At 31.0% G+C, this 15,402-nt stretch overlaps 1 protein-coding gene across 1 annotated transcript in view; it reads left to right on the forward strand.

The window, feature by feature from the left end:
* Nucleotides 1-15,402, forward strand: part of LOC139481061 (uncharacterized) — a 41,802-nt gene that overhangs the window by 16,817 nt on the left and 9,583 nt on the right. Inside the window, exons 5-13 of the mRNA XM_071264124.1 lie at nucleotides 2,358-2,408; nucleotides 4,591-4,665; nucleotides 7,460-7,546; nucleotides 9,004-9,172; nucleotides 10,239-10,360; nucleotides 11,607-11,736; nucleotides 12,056-12,200; nucleotides 14,445-14,556; nucleotides 14,980-15,070. Of these exons, the coding sequence (XP_071120225.1) occupies nucleotides 2,358-2,408; nucleotides 4,591-4,665; nucleotides 7,460-7,546; nucleotides 9,004-9,172; nucleotides 10,239-10,360; nucleotides 11,607-11,736; nucleotides 12,056-12,200; nucleotides 14,445-14,556; nucleotides 14,980-15,070 (982 nt within the window). The remainder of the gene's footprint in view (nucleotides 1-2,357; nucleotides 2,409-4,590; nucleotides 4,666-7,459; nucleotides 7,547-9,003; nucleotides 9,173-10,238; nucleotides 10,361-11,606; nucleotides 11,737-12,055; nucleotides 12,201-14,444; nucleotides 14,557-14,979; nucleotides 15,071-15,402) is intronic.

Consider the following 15,402-nt stretch of genomic DNA (forward strand, 5'->3'; position numbering starts at 1 on the left):
TCAAGGATGTTATTATGGAATATTTTACCTTTGTACACTTCGGTATCTAAAAAGGTCATACTAAATCTAGACACCTCAAATGTGTATTTAAGCAGAGGGTTAACAATGTTCGCTATGTCAAACAAATCTGCAATCTGTTTAATGTGCATGTGAAGACCATAAAAGTGTCGTCTCTGTATTAACAGTTTAATTTGACGTTTCCCTCCATTGGAACTTATTACAGATATTTAGTATAGGACAGACAGATCTAAAGTGCATATCGAAGAAAATATACCACCAATGGGCGCTCCTAAAAAAATTTGGTATAAAAGTACATTTATTTCAAATTCTTTGTTTTTGATTTAACAAATACTGTTGAATCTTTACTGCTGGAAATTATTGCTGGAAGTATATTCCTCTGTGTCATCTGATACTAATACATTGATAACTGTTTCTTCTAAGTAATCAATCTCCATATTTGTGCACATTGAATTCACATCGTAGGCAATGAGAATGCATTCATTCTTGACCTTGTGTGATTCGATTTTATTAAGGAAGTCTTTAGTATCTTTAATATAAAAGAGAGCATGTGTCCATATTTTGATTCGTTATAATTTCAAATTATAAATTTGTGAATCTATTTATTTTTTCCTATATAGTTTTTTAATATTATCATTCATAAATTTTACAACAACGTCAGTAGTTGGTTAATATATATTCAGGTAATGATTACTTTTTCCTGCTTTGATGTAATCGATCTTAATTACAATCACAGCTGTGTTAATTTTATCGACCTTAGATATATAAATGCTATCCATATGTTTTATTTCCATTAGAACTTGTTTTCTTATTTAGACATATTGTCCGAAACTGTTTAACCTGCAGTGTTGATAAATCTACTGCTGTGCCAATTTAATAATTTTCTAGGGCAACATAGTAAAACATATTATTACAAGCGTACACAATCTTACAAAAGGCTCATACAAGCTTCTTATTATAAACTTTTTCCATTTCAATTTGGGTGACATTTATTGGAGTATAATGGTTTATGAACGATATAAGCTTACATAAAAGACTCGGACCTTCCTCAAAGCATGCCTGGAGGACGCTCACTCAAATTAAAAAAAATGTTCCCTTACCTCAGCGTGACTTTTCAAATAAAAATCCGGTGATTGCAGTACGCAAGTGAGTACGGGAAGAAAATGGCAGAGAGAGTCATCAAATGTAAACATCATTCCGTCATCGAACTTAAGAGTATAATCTTATTGTACATGTTATACAAGTGCTTACCTCAATATCCAATTCGTTTGTAACTATAATTTTCATTGGACGTTGACAAATATTTTAAAGTGGTACATTCTGCGTTCTACCAGTCCGTAACTAATAAAGCGACCATTCAATTTCCGTATATTTTTTTGGGGGGTGGGGGGTGGGGGGTATGACTCCGAAACAAATTATTCATCATTCTGTCATTCCGTCAATCTGCCACAAACCATTATACGGGTTTTTTTCTAAACGCCTTCATATATTTAACTGATTTGTAGTATGCGAGTTAACCAAGATGAGTTACAGATCAAGTTTGAGTTTCGTTTAGCTCCACCAATTGTTTGCCGATATTACGGGCTTTGGACCGAGATAAATTGTTGAAAATCACAGTTATACGGCCTTTTTTTTAAACACCTTGATATATTTGGCTGATTTTTGGTGTGTGAGTTTACCATGATGAGTTACAGATCAAGTTTATGTTTAGGTCCACTTCACTCATTTTTGCCGAAATTACGAGCTTTGGACTTTGATAAATTGTTGAAAATTCCAGTTATATGGAGTATTTTAAGGCCTTTAGATTTTGAGCAGATTTTTTATATGTGAGACTACCATCTTGTTTGTGTCCACATGCGTTGTTGCAATTGCAGATTTTCAAATTTTTATGACGGGGCCATTCGTGTAGTTTTGACACATCTAGTTTTTTGTTTATGTTTTTTTTACAAAGAAAATACACCCTTAAAATCCATTTGAGACTAAAAATCCTCTTTTAGTCAACGTTGAAACGAAACAAAGCGAACGCGAGGTATAAATACGTCCCGTGTTTATTTTGACATCGTGAGTATACATATGACGTCACATTGTTTAGTTGGGAAAGACAATCAAAGTCCACCAAATCGATAAAATCAAGCATTACATCATATCATGCAACGGAACGATTGAAAACAACTGTCAAGTTGTGCCTATCATAAATGTATATTTGTATGACATAAATATGTTATAGAAAGGATAAAATTGACATACAATAAATAGTTTTGAAGTGATCCTTATCATTTTTGAAATATATACCAGTATTGTATTTTTATCCTTTTCCTGAAACCTTATATCTTTTACAGCCCCCAATCTTAGCTGAAATGGCAAGTCAGACAGATGGAGATAGTATACAGGTAATCATAACAAACATATAGGGGGAAAACAGAAACAACTTTCTGGTGTAGCAAGTTAAAATTCTGATTAAGTTGCTGATCCATAAAACCCAGTTTGTCGATAAGACTGCTGGTATGTTTTTCGTCTTAAGGGCAATGGTAACGCAGTAATCAATACTTTGCATTTGTTTTGTTTTCTTAATTTTTGTACCACTGATGAATCGTATGCACTGTCTGAATCTTAAATTGTTCCGCTCTATAAAATGTCAGCGCTAAATGTTCATATACAAACACATGGTCAATATATAACTTTTACCTCAGGTATTTCTTGTCCAAATTGAATAAATTGTCTTATATTATTATAAATTATTTAATTTTTGATGTGACACGTCTTCTAATTGGCTGACAGTTTGTTTTCTATTGGCTGATAGAAATAATTTTGTCATGAGACTGATACGTCACCAAAGTATTATTATCATAATTATTCCGGTTGAAAATGGAAACTATAATTAAATTTAAAAAAAATGCTTTAACATTTTTTCTTTCTATTCGAAATAACACAATATGTGGTACACACTTTAATCTAACACGCTACGAAGGTTATCGGACATGTTATTTTCGTCGTTACTACAATTCCCTTCCCTTTCATGAATATTACCTACCGAATTAGACTATTTACCGGATTTGTTATCACATATGCAACACGACGGGTGCCACATGTGGAGCAGGATCTGCTTACCATTCCGGAGCACCTGAGATCACCCCTGGTTTTTGGTGGGGTTCGTGTTGTTTATTCCTTAGTTTTCTAACGTTGTGTCATGTGTACTATTGTTTGTCTGTTTGTCTTTTTCATTTTTAGCATTGGCGTTGTCAGTTTATTTTAGATTTATGAGTTTGACTATCTTTCGTCCCTCTTTTATTCAGTTAGTATCATATTTTTTATGTCATTTCTCCATAGACAGAGAAAAAAATGTTAAAGCCATTTTTTTAATAATCTGATACTAACTTCCATTTTAAACCGGAATGAATTTTGATAAAAAAAAACGTTGATGACTTAATACTTTAAAGAAAATAACTGTTAAACATAAATATGAATATCTGTATGCCTAATGTGTATTTAGGTAAAGAGATAAACATGCAATTTACTGTCATTATGAACTAAGTACAAACATATCACTTAAAAAATCAGAGTACTATTGATTACTGTACACATATATGAGTTTATCAGTAAAAATTGCATAACGAGAAAACCTAAAAGGCATTTCGTCACTGCTTTAACAAAAAAGTGTGTACATCCCAAAAATGAAAATTTTCGGAATGGTTAAAAGATAGTGACCCGACACTTAAAAAGAAATAAAAAAGCCTAGTGATGCTTTTAAATAATAATTTGTATGAAACGCACACATTTGTATAAATTTGTATATGTAAGGAATAGGTTTTTAAAACAGTTCCTAATTAATATTTCCAGATCATGAAAAATTCGTTAATATAGCTTTGTAATTTTAAAGACATTAAAAACATGTGTTGTGGAAAGAACCTGACTACATTACATGAGCCTTCATTGACACTTGTGCGTCACTTTACATTGATGCACCATCCGTCATGAAAATTAACATTTGGTCAAATATATAATTATCGTGATAATCGGTTGATCTTCAGATAAAGAGACCTCGGAAATATTTAAGCTTTAAAGCCTAACAACGTGTCAAACTGTTTTATTGTTGAGCCAATTAGGTCGTGATATAAACAACAAAGCATCATTGTCGATTTCAGTTAGCCCTCTTCTGGTACAAGTTTTAATGCAGATATTAGAACAAATTCTTTATAGCCTTGCTGTGCATAACAAGAAACTGACATTTTGACGTAGCCTATCAATATCTCAACCTTTGAATATAGATTACAAGCGTAAAATTAAAAAAAAACAAAAAAACATTTCCATTATAGATTTTTTTTTTAAATAACATTGAGTTATTCTGTTTATATTTTCTTTGAATTACCATGTTACCCTCTGATAGACATATGCAGAAAATTAAAGACTACAGATGAATTTCTTTTTTTTAATTTCCTTCTCCTAAGATTTGTACAAACATATGTCATGAGAATGGTATACATTTTGTAGGTATACTTGAAACTAATGATTTTCAAGTGATCGAGAAAACTTTGAAATATGTTGTATCTAACTAGCTTTTCTTTGAGTTAATAGCAACCAGAATGTGAATCATTGAGTACTCAAACAGAGGGAGCATATAAAGTTAAGACTACGAGAAGAAGAAAAAAGGTATGCGTAACTACATTGATGTTTTTAAAGAAGATATCATATTGGATTAAACTGATTAATATAACTAGGTTGTTTTATGTAATGTAGTTATTCTGTAGTTTGTCACCACTTCAGTTTTATCATGTATATCTATTATATAGTCATTTTATAAAATTTACTGTTTGCAAAAGTATGAACTATTCGATGTTCTTATCCCAGGCAGATAACCCTAGCCGTGTTGGTCACAACGCTTTTGGAACTTTTGGTCTTCGGTGCTCTTAAGGAGGCTCGCCGGTATAAAAAAATCAGAAAAAAAATTAAACATTTGTTTTTCATTGCAAATTTTATTCATTACCTTTAGAAGTTGTTACTTTATCATATGGTACAAAAACCATTTATAAAAATCAATCCGTGTTGGCTCCAGACGATTTTTAAAATGAAGATATCATTGAAAAAGCTCCAAATTATCTCCCTTTGGTGCAAAAATGCCAGTTTTTGGCTTTAAATTGAAATATCTTTTTTAACTCATCGGTGACCTATATTTTTTATTATAATTTTCAAATAAGCTGTACTTTTAAAAGCATAATTGTCGATTTCAGTTACCGCGCTTAAACTCTTCTGGTACAAGTTTTAATGCAAAAATGAGAAGACATTCTTTATAACCTTGCTGTGCATAACAAGAAACTGACATTTTACCGTATCCTATCAATATCTTAACATTTGAAAAAAAGTACCTTACAAAAATGTATGCTTCTTTAGAAGTCAGATCGTAAGCGTAAATGAACGGTCACCCCATTTTTGTATTTTATTTTTCTATTAAGTATAAGATAAAGTTCATTTATAGAAGAATATAGCGAAATCCTATATTAAATTTTAAAAAAAACTTAGACCCGCGAGCCCCCTTAAAGTTTGTACTTGTTTTGGCTTTCAATTTTTTTTCATCTAAGCGTCACTGGTTAGTGTTGTGTGGACAAAACACACGTCTGGCATACTAAATTTTAAACCTGGTACCTTTTGTTGGCTATTAATTGTGTGTTTCACTGTCCTATATTTTCTCCAATTTATTTGTTTTGTAATCCTGTTATGTAATGTTGTCATTTTAATGTTATATTTAACATTGCCATTAAAGCAGGGGGTTTGGCATGCCACAAAACCAGGTTCAACCCACCATTTTTTTTTCAAACGTCCTGTACCAAGTCAGGAAAATAGCCAATGTTATATTATAGTTCGTATCGGTATGTGATACATTATAGTGTTGTGTTTCTGTTGTGTCGTAGTTCTCTTATATTTGATGCGTTTCCCTCATCTTTAGTTTGAAACCAATATTTGGTTTATTTCTCTATCGATTTATGAATTTTGAACAGCGGTATACTACTGTTGCCTTAATATAGAAAACAAATATGAAGACAAATGAGAATTTCTATATATTGCATTGTGCGTAATGTTGAAATTAACAGATGGTGAATGAAATCCAGGATTAGCTTCAAACTATGGTTGTACTATTTTTATGTTAGTTCAAAAACGCTTTATCAATGAATTGGGGCTAAAACAGTATTGCTCAAAATTAAGGCAACAAAATCGGTTTTATTCCCAAGTATGGCATCTGGCAATATATCGTGAACATGAAAGATTATTCTCAAAACTATTATCAATCTGATTTTAGATTCCGACATGACTTCCAGTATCAAATTATAGTCATTTGGAATTATTTACATGTTTTAAAAGTGTTTTGTTCTGACACTTGTTTCTTATGCGAGTTTGTAATATAATTAGGAGAATGTGTATGCAGAGAAAGGAAAATTAGAATAATTAGAACTGATATAATACCAATTCACTCGTGTATGTAACATCGTTTTCGATTTAAACAAGAGAAATTTATGTATTACTGAAAGATTAATACACCAGGGTTCCCGATATCACAAACTGGTTAAAATATTTACTAAATTTTATCATCGGTACAAGGACCTCATTCGTAAGTATAACTCAACATGCAGACTTCTTATGCGTTCAGGTATTACACATCTAATCTTTTATGGTTATATTCTTCACAAAGCACAAAAATGTCAGTATTCACCTCAGAAGCTAACAAAACCTTTAAACAGACTTATTAAGAAGGAATATAGTTACAATACTGTCATTAAAGATTGTATATTTTGGTTTTCATGTTCATTCACGTATAGGGTCTTTCGAAAAAAGACACGTCTATTTATAGGCCAGTTGTTGGCATGACACCAGTTATGTTCTTCTCATATATTTTATGATGGTATAATACTTAACCCCTAACGGGAGGGATTGTGCCTAATATTCAATTAGTTTAGTTGAGGTCTGCAGATGGCATGTCAGTAACTGCTTGTGGTCTGTTGTTATTTATGTATCATTGTCATTTTGAAACTGAATGCGATAATGCAAAAGCCAAAGACATGTTCTTACCCATAGAGGTTTGAACAAATTTTGATCTAACATTTCTGAGAAATACAGAGTCGACTGCAAATAAAAATTGAGCCTGTATACTAGTTTTCTACCACGAAATAGAAAACTTGTGATGGAAACCGTACACATTATGAAGTTTTGACTTTCGAATTATATTTTTCTTGGACAGTCTTGTAAATTAAAGCCGAAACTTATTCCATTTCATTTTTATACTATTTGATGTCTTAAAATGCAAAATCCTAAGATATATTTGCTTATAACATGAGGATGCTATGAAGAATAATAAGATCGAAATAGAATCAGTAGTTTGTGATTGAAGTCCGCATATACATTAAAAATCATTTGTGTTTTAATTTTTGTTCTTGAAAACGTATGTATTTGATAGCATCCAAAAGCTGAAATAGTTGGTACTCAAACAGAACAAACAACCAAAGATGAAAAAGAAACTCAGACAAAGAGGGAAAGAAAAATGGTAATTCAATCGACATTTTCTGTTTTAAAAGATATATGCTATGCGAATGATTGAAACACATAAATATATTCCTTACATAGTATTTACTGTCGACTTAAGCATATAACATAACACCAAGCACTATTCGCCCTACCAATACATTTGTTTACACCATTCTGTTAAATAGGGGGAAAAGTCGGTTGAGCAAACCAAACTAACATTAGTGGTATATGTGGACAATACATAGAACCCATAGCAAAAAATGAGGGAAACATAAATTAATATCAAAACACAACGACTGACTTAAATGGCACACCATAATATACATTTTTTGTACATAAATCTGACCAAGTTGCCAACGATATAAGTTTTTGTTGTTCGTAATACACACAACATCAAAGAAGCACACATGAAAAAAAAAATCAGATACACCCAGGCTTGTATCATATTTATTTTGCGTGTAATAAGAGGAATACAGTTTCAATGCAATTCAATACTCCTTTATTTATAGTCAAAATTGACGCTTTCATAACTTGTTTTTTCTAAGTATATATAATGTTTAAGGTAAAAAAAAGGTAAAGCGATTAAGGTAACTCAACTTTATATTTCGACACTTGTTGTTGGTACTTAACAATTAGTTAATTCAAACCTATTCATACTTACCCTCTAACAAAAATGTATCCACTAGAATGAATTATGCTTACTGTGGCGTGTAGTTAATATGCTGTCATACAGTACACATACTAGTGCATATTTATTATAGCGAGTTGATATACTGTTATACTATGTTTAATAGCGCAATAGTTACCATAGCTAAGTTAAAATATACAAAATTTCCTCAAAATATCTACAGAGTTTTCAAACAAGAATATACATGAAGGACAAATATTGATGCATATGAATTACTGAGCAAATATTCCAAATATTTATGCCATATTGTCGATTAACTTACAAGGAAAAACATAGTTCACAACAAATAATTATACGTTAAAAAGCCCACATATTTTGTTTTAAACACAGATGATATTTTCTGACTTAGGTAGAACCAAGCTCTATCACATTTTTATATGAACGCACCATCAAAATTGTATTTATGCATGCATTCAGTGTTATTTGAAAGTTAGCATCGGTTTTAATTAACAAAGGAGAGAAAATATTTGTTTTTAAATCTATCACCTGATATCATACCAGTTTTGGTGGGATTTTGTTTCTCATTCTCAGTTTGCTATGTTGTATTTTGTGTACCGTCCATTGTTTCTTTTTGAATTTTCGACGGAAAGTTTTGCCATGTCGTTGTACAACTTTATCGACTGACGAGTTTGAATGTCCCTTTGATATTTTTTTCCTCCTTTAAATATAATATTGTAAACAGAACAAATTCCAGGTGTTTTAGTTTTTTACAGTCAGAACAAATGAAAAGGTCGAAATATCTCTAAACTGTGTTTTAAGGATATTGAACCATTTATTGTCTTTAAAAGGTAAACCAAACGCCAGTACCATCTGCAATATTGTCAGGTGCCATCATTGGAGAACCACGAATCGTTTTGTCTGTTATTGGTGAATACAATAAACGTGTGTTGGATTACAGTGAAAGACACAAATCTGTTTTAGTGAATTTATTCAAGAGTATCGGAATACGAGCAGGAAGTATGTATGAAGAAAATATCATTAAATCAAACGGATTGATATTTTGTATACATAGTCTGTTGACCTGTACACATTTTTTAAAGTGTGTCTTAAGTTCGCAATTCTATTTATGAATGATATAGCTACAGAACAATTCAAAACCTGTGTTATGTATTCATATGCTAATTATTTCTGCATACCGATTTCATTATGAATGAAATTCGCAGTCTTTTTTCAATGTACCTTCTTCAAGAGCCTTGTTTATCGTGATGATAAGAAGGACATCTATATCATGTATATCAATAGTAATGTTTATCGGTTTATTGATAATACAGGTTAATTAAAAGTTAAAATTTCGCATTTATTTTCGAGTACCCCCTTTTTTCTTTGCAATCTGAACTTTGACCGTGTCTGTCACGTGACGTTACCGTATTGTGACGTCACTTCTAAATTTTCTAACAATTGAAAGGGAAGCTTGTTCAATCCCATCCACCTACCCCGACTTTTGATGACATATTAATATCATTTGGGCATAAAAAAAAATTCCAAAACACTTGCATGAGAAACGAATGTCTTATATGACAATATGCATGGATATTCTAAGTCAGACTGCCAGTCTCAAAATTACAAATGTATAGATCAGCCCATCATAGAAACCAGGCTTATTATTTTGTAGGCTGGAAGCGCGTTTATAAGACAATAAAAGAGTCTTCAATGGCACTCAAATAAAAAAAACTTTAGAAATCTAACTACATTAACAAGTTAGAGAGTTGAGCTAAGGTGATCGTTTAATGGGGCATAACATCATAAGTTAAAAAAAATAGATAGGTTTTCAAATAACTGCTCGGCATGAAGTTAAGGCCAAATCACAAAATATAACAATTGAGTGTTTGTAACACTTGGATTTTAGTTAGTGATTTAATGTGTTCTGTTGATATTCATGAACATCAAAGCAGTTATAGAGTTTCCTATTTAATTTCGAAACAAACTGATTTGCACTTTTTTTTTATAAGTTTTCTTTGTGCTTAGTAATTTTCGAATACCCTAGTAGGTCTACAATGCTACGGAATTCAATGTATTTTTACAGGATGTGGATTCCTTTACCATCAACAAAAAATGAAATGGATGCAGCAAATTGAAAATACTCAAAGTTTTAAACTTAAAGGTTTCCCTGAAATGGTATATCAGTACTATGAAAATGATAATAAGGTAAAATGTACACGTGTAAAACAAATTGCTAAACTCTTAGAAAACAGCAGGTTTCTGTCATTTTTGATACCTTGCAAAATGGAGTCATTTTAAAACTTCAAATTCTCTTTGGTTTTAACAACACACCTAAAAGCTGAGCAGAATCTGAAGATGTGTGGTACGAAGGTCCCGATGTGACAAATGGTTGACGATTTTAATAAACATTCTAACAGCCTAATGTAGTTCATATTTACGAAAAACGAATATAAAAGACAACAAAACACACTACAACATCCCTTGATTTTGGGACATATACATAAATAAATATCAATAATTATTTTACAACAATATTTTATAAAGTACAATTATCATTCCATATTTTTGTAGGAACGTGTTTTTTTTTTGCATACGCATAAACTAGTGTAAATATGATACCAGTGTCTCGAAAGTGAACCCTAGCTCTTCGTCTTTATTTCAAAATTAAGAATTTGGTAGTACAATGATATACTTGTTTGATGTGTTGATACATTGATCTTTACCTTAAAACTTTCCATACAGAATTTTCAACTTGTATCAAGAGAAAACTTCCATTTCTATATTTGTAAACTTTGTCGGAAGTGTATACATCTGAAAAATAACTCCCCCATATTAACATGAAACTAAAGAGATACAAAAAAGAAAAATAAAGCAGGAGGGCAAACATTATTTCGACCAAGGTAGCATGTGAAAGTAGAGTAATGAAAATTAATCTTCAAAACCTATTGCAAAACATTGTCATGATCAAAACCATAAAAGATACCCCTAATCACTCGACTGGTAAGAAATTTTTTTTGTGTAAATCTGACATACATCAAAATGTATTGAGAAAAAGACTGATTTTTACATTTTTATAATCTTAAAATCATTCGATATTGAGGAAATTCTGTGATTTGAAAAACGTTTTTAAAAATAAAAAATGTGGTATGATTTCCTACAAAACAACTGTTTACCAGCGACCAAAATGACATAAAAGTTAACAACTATCATTCATCGTAAAGCTTTCGCCAAAGAGAAAACCCCATACCGCAAAGTCAGCTTTGAAATGTCCCAAAGTACCATATGTAACCTTATTTAACAAGAAAATTTATGGCCTGATTTATGAATCCTATGTTAGATTCTGAGTCATATAGTGAACGAAATTATTAAGTTATAATTCCTCATTCCATAGCATAAATAAAGTATTACTATTTCTATTTGTTCTTTATACTGTCTGTTATATATCTGATAGATTTTACAGCCAAAAGAAGACGTTGTACAGGAGACTGATGTTCAGGATAATGATATGCAACTTCTAGAATTGGAAACATATATAAATCAATCCCTTTACGTAAAGTTCGGAGACGAAAATAATAAAAATGGTATATTTTTTTGAACTCTGACTGCTTATCATTATTCTTCTATTTTTTGTTTGTTTTTTCGTTAAACATTCTCTAGAATGCATCTTTGATTGCAACAACCAACATGCTTTCCTATTTTTCAATACATCTTTACAACGTCAATAAATTAAAACAAACATATACTTATATGAAGATATCATAATTAACCCTAATTCAATTTTTAAGGAATGTGTCATGAAATGGTAAAGAAGATCATTTAGAAAACGTAATATCTATCGATTCAAATTCAGAATTAACATTGAAAAAAATTTTTTTTATAACAAAATATTTATTTTTGCAGTTAGAGTGCCAGTAGTATTGGTTGCTGCAAATGGTGATTTAGAAATACTCTCACATATTGCCAGGGCTGTTCAGTGTAATATATCGGTTGTGGTTATGAAAGGCTCAGGTGGCGTATCGGACTTAATTGCTATGTGTATTGAAGAGTAAGAATTAATGAGTTCTTTTAAATACGAAGTTTGAAATTTGTAAAGCAATTAAGTTGGATACACTAACTCAGGGTTTCCGCTGGCGGTCGCCATTTTAGCCATTTGCGAAAAAAAAAAATTGTCGCGATTAAAATTCGTCATTGGCTAAAAATTTGGCGAAAAAATATATATAACGATTTATTTCCATCCATCCTGTATCCATCCTGTTTATTTACTTTTTTCGGGTTTCTAGGACTTTACCTGATCAGACAATACTCGGAATTCACCTTGAACTCGTGACAGAAATCAATAATCAGCTGATTGCATTTATAGCTATCGACATCAAAGGACTAATTAATAAAGGTGTTGATTATATTTTATGACAAAATGGTATGGTGAAATGGCGTCCGTCACATGCCACATAAGGGATTTATTAACCACTTTGCGACGTCTGTGTTTGAGGCCAAATTTTGACGATTACTCTCCTTCTTTTAATGATAATCCAGAACAGAAAACTGTTGTTATGACGAAAAATGTTCAAAAACAAGAAAGGTCTCTGATTTAAAACTTTATCATTTAACTTTGATATAGATAATTGATTTGAGTGGGTACTTTAAAGTGACACACGTGTTTCAAGCATGGTTTTACTTATTAGCGATGGTCTAGAAAAGAAAAAAAAAACTGTCGTTATGAAGAAATATATTCAAAAGATTGGCTTTAGAGTAACCCTTCAATGTAATGACTATACCTTATACGAGGGATCAATTTCAAGTGATAAAAACTTTTGTTTCGTTGTAAAAACCACTTCTTAGTTAAAAAGGGCACATGTTTTAATTTTGAAGAAACTTTTCCAAAGAACTGTACATCTTTCAGGTATCCAAGATTTTTTTATATTCCAGGACTCATATCTTTTTTATTTTTAAAAGTAAGTGGCCCCCATCTGTTAAAGTTGTTCAAAATATAATCAATTTCCCTATAAAGTATTTTTTTTAAAAGGTAATGTTTTTGTATCTATTCATTACAATGTAGAGTCTAAGACAAATTTGAGAGAATAATCATAGACAGCTATGGGGCAAACTCATCTTATTAAAGGGGGAGCGGGAAAAAAACAAAAATAAAAATATACTTGTGTCACTTGTTGAAAAAAATAATAAAGTAGCGAAAAATTCCAAATTAGGGTCTGTTGAGATTTATATTTGACGGTACTTTTTATGATTTGAGCTTCCAAATTTTGTACAATAATCCAGCAGCTCCAGCATTTGAGTGTATGTTTCCCTGGTGGTAAGATTTCCAAGAGCTATCGTTTACTATCTTATTTTCTTATTTAAAGTCACATGAAACTTCAAATAAAAGAAATTATAACTAAATGGCTAGTTTTTTATTATAAAACTTATGTACCTATACTTTGTTCTCAAGAACGTTCTATAATTTGTCACATTTTGAAGAAATTTACCTTTTTCTAAATTGTTTGCTTCCACTAAACAATTCGCCGATATGTTTCCCGTATGCAGTGAACTCAGTATAACCTTTCTCGTAAAAATCTGGTAATCGCAATACGAATGAATCTGTTATTGAAATAAAATATTATCTTATTGAACATGTTTTACGCGTGCTCAATATCCTGCTGCTTCTTTGTTGATTGTTTACTATGGTGACAATCAATAAATTAACGTCTTCAGGCCTCGACAGTGTATTAGCTGCCACATTTTCACATCATAATTTCTTTTGGCAATTATACGATATGGATTCGAGAAAATGAGAACATATGCACAATAGGCTTAGTTTATGGTATATACATGCATTGGTTCAAGAATTTGATACACGGTTTTTTACCAGTCACTCGTTTCATATGACTTTAACACTAACATTATTGAAACACGGAACGCATGAAGTAAAGTTGAAGTTAGCATTCGAAAGATCAACGGCGCAATCATGACCATAATGTAACAGTAAAAATGTTTCATATATCGTCACCACAACTCCGTCTTTTTAAAGAGATTAATCCATGACCAAATAATACTATTTACTGGTTTTGTACTTCCATCAACAACACATGTGAAGCACGATCTATTTACCCTTTCAAAGCACATGATTTCAACCTAGTTTTGATATGGTGTTCTTGTCGTTCAGTATTCTGTTTTGTGGACTTATTTTACTATTTTTTTCGAGTTGGAGGAAGTGAGTTTTATTTTTGTTAGTATTATAGTTTTGAAGTTTTTATGTTTTTATCCTTTTTCTAACAATTCTTCTTTATTTCATTAGCTCACGAAACATCAGAAAGATGTCCCCTTTGTTGCTTCATAGAAAAATACCAGAGGACATTTTTGCAAAAATAGAAATGGCTATCAGTATCATCACCAACAGATATTGGATGGTAATCTTTTGTCTGTAATCTAATTGTGCGCATGATTTTAATTCACTCACATATTTAGTTATTTCAGATATCGTATTATTCTTTATTTTTTTTTATATATATATATTCAAATGATAAAAGCGAGAACCTTTATTGCATCGTAATATTTCTATTGAAAGAAATAGATAAGGTTGAATTAAGCATTGTGTACAAAATGTATATATTTAAAACAAAAATATATAATATTTAGTTTAAAAATGAATGGATCGAATAAGAAAATATGGTTTACAAAAAGAGGGTTTGTGTTTTTGTTTTATTTATTAATGTGTTTTCCCTATACTGTTTTGTTCTGTTTGGAACGAAAATATTAAATACGTAATAACTGTTTTCATAATGTTTGTTAATGTAGTAAAGACTTTTATCTTTTTTGGTTGTGGTTGTTAGATTACGATATTTGACTTGATAAGGGACACACCAGAAAGTCTGTGGGAACGGCTAACAGATGGAATAATGAGAGCTTGGTCATATGATCAAGGTAAGTATATGACAAAACATATTAAGGACCAACAAACAAATCATAAAAGATATATTAGAGTAGACAGCGAATAAGTAATTATATAGTGGCTATCTGTTATCCACCATTATGTGGTTTATTCCACTGGATGTGTATTGATAGTGGATAAATACTAGACAATTTTTTTATGTGAACTATTAGGAAGTAGAATTCATAGAAACTCGTCTCTTGGACAAATAAATATCTTGTCGGTTTTTTTATTTCAAATTCAGATTTTAATATTGATCATGTCTATTCATTCATCAGCGCACATACCATTTGGTCTCATTTATCAACAATAATACAAAATAGGA

Source organism: Mytilus edulis, chromosome 7 (genome assembly GCF_963676685.1).
Source record: "Mytilus edulis chromosome 7, xbMytEdul2.2, whole genome shotgun sequence".
Lineage (NCBI taxonomy): Eukaryota > Metazoa > Mollusca > Bivalvia > Mytilida > Mytilidae > Mytilus > Mytilus edulis.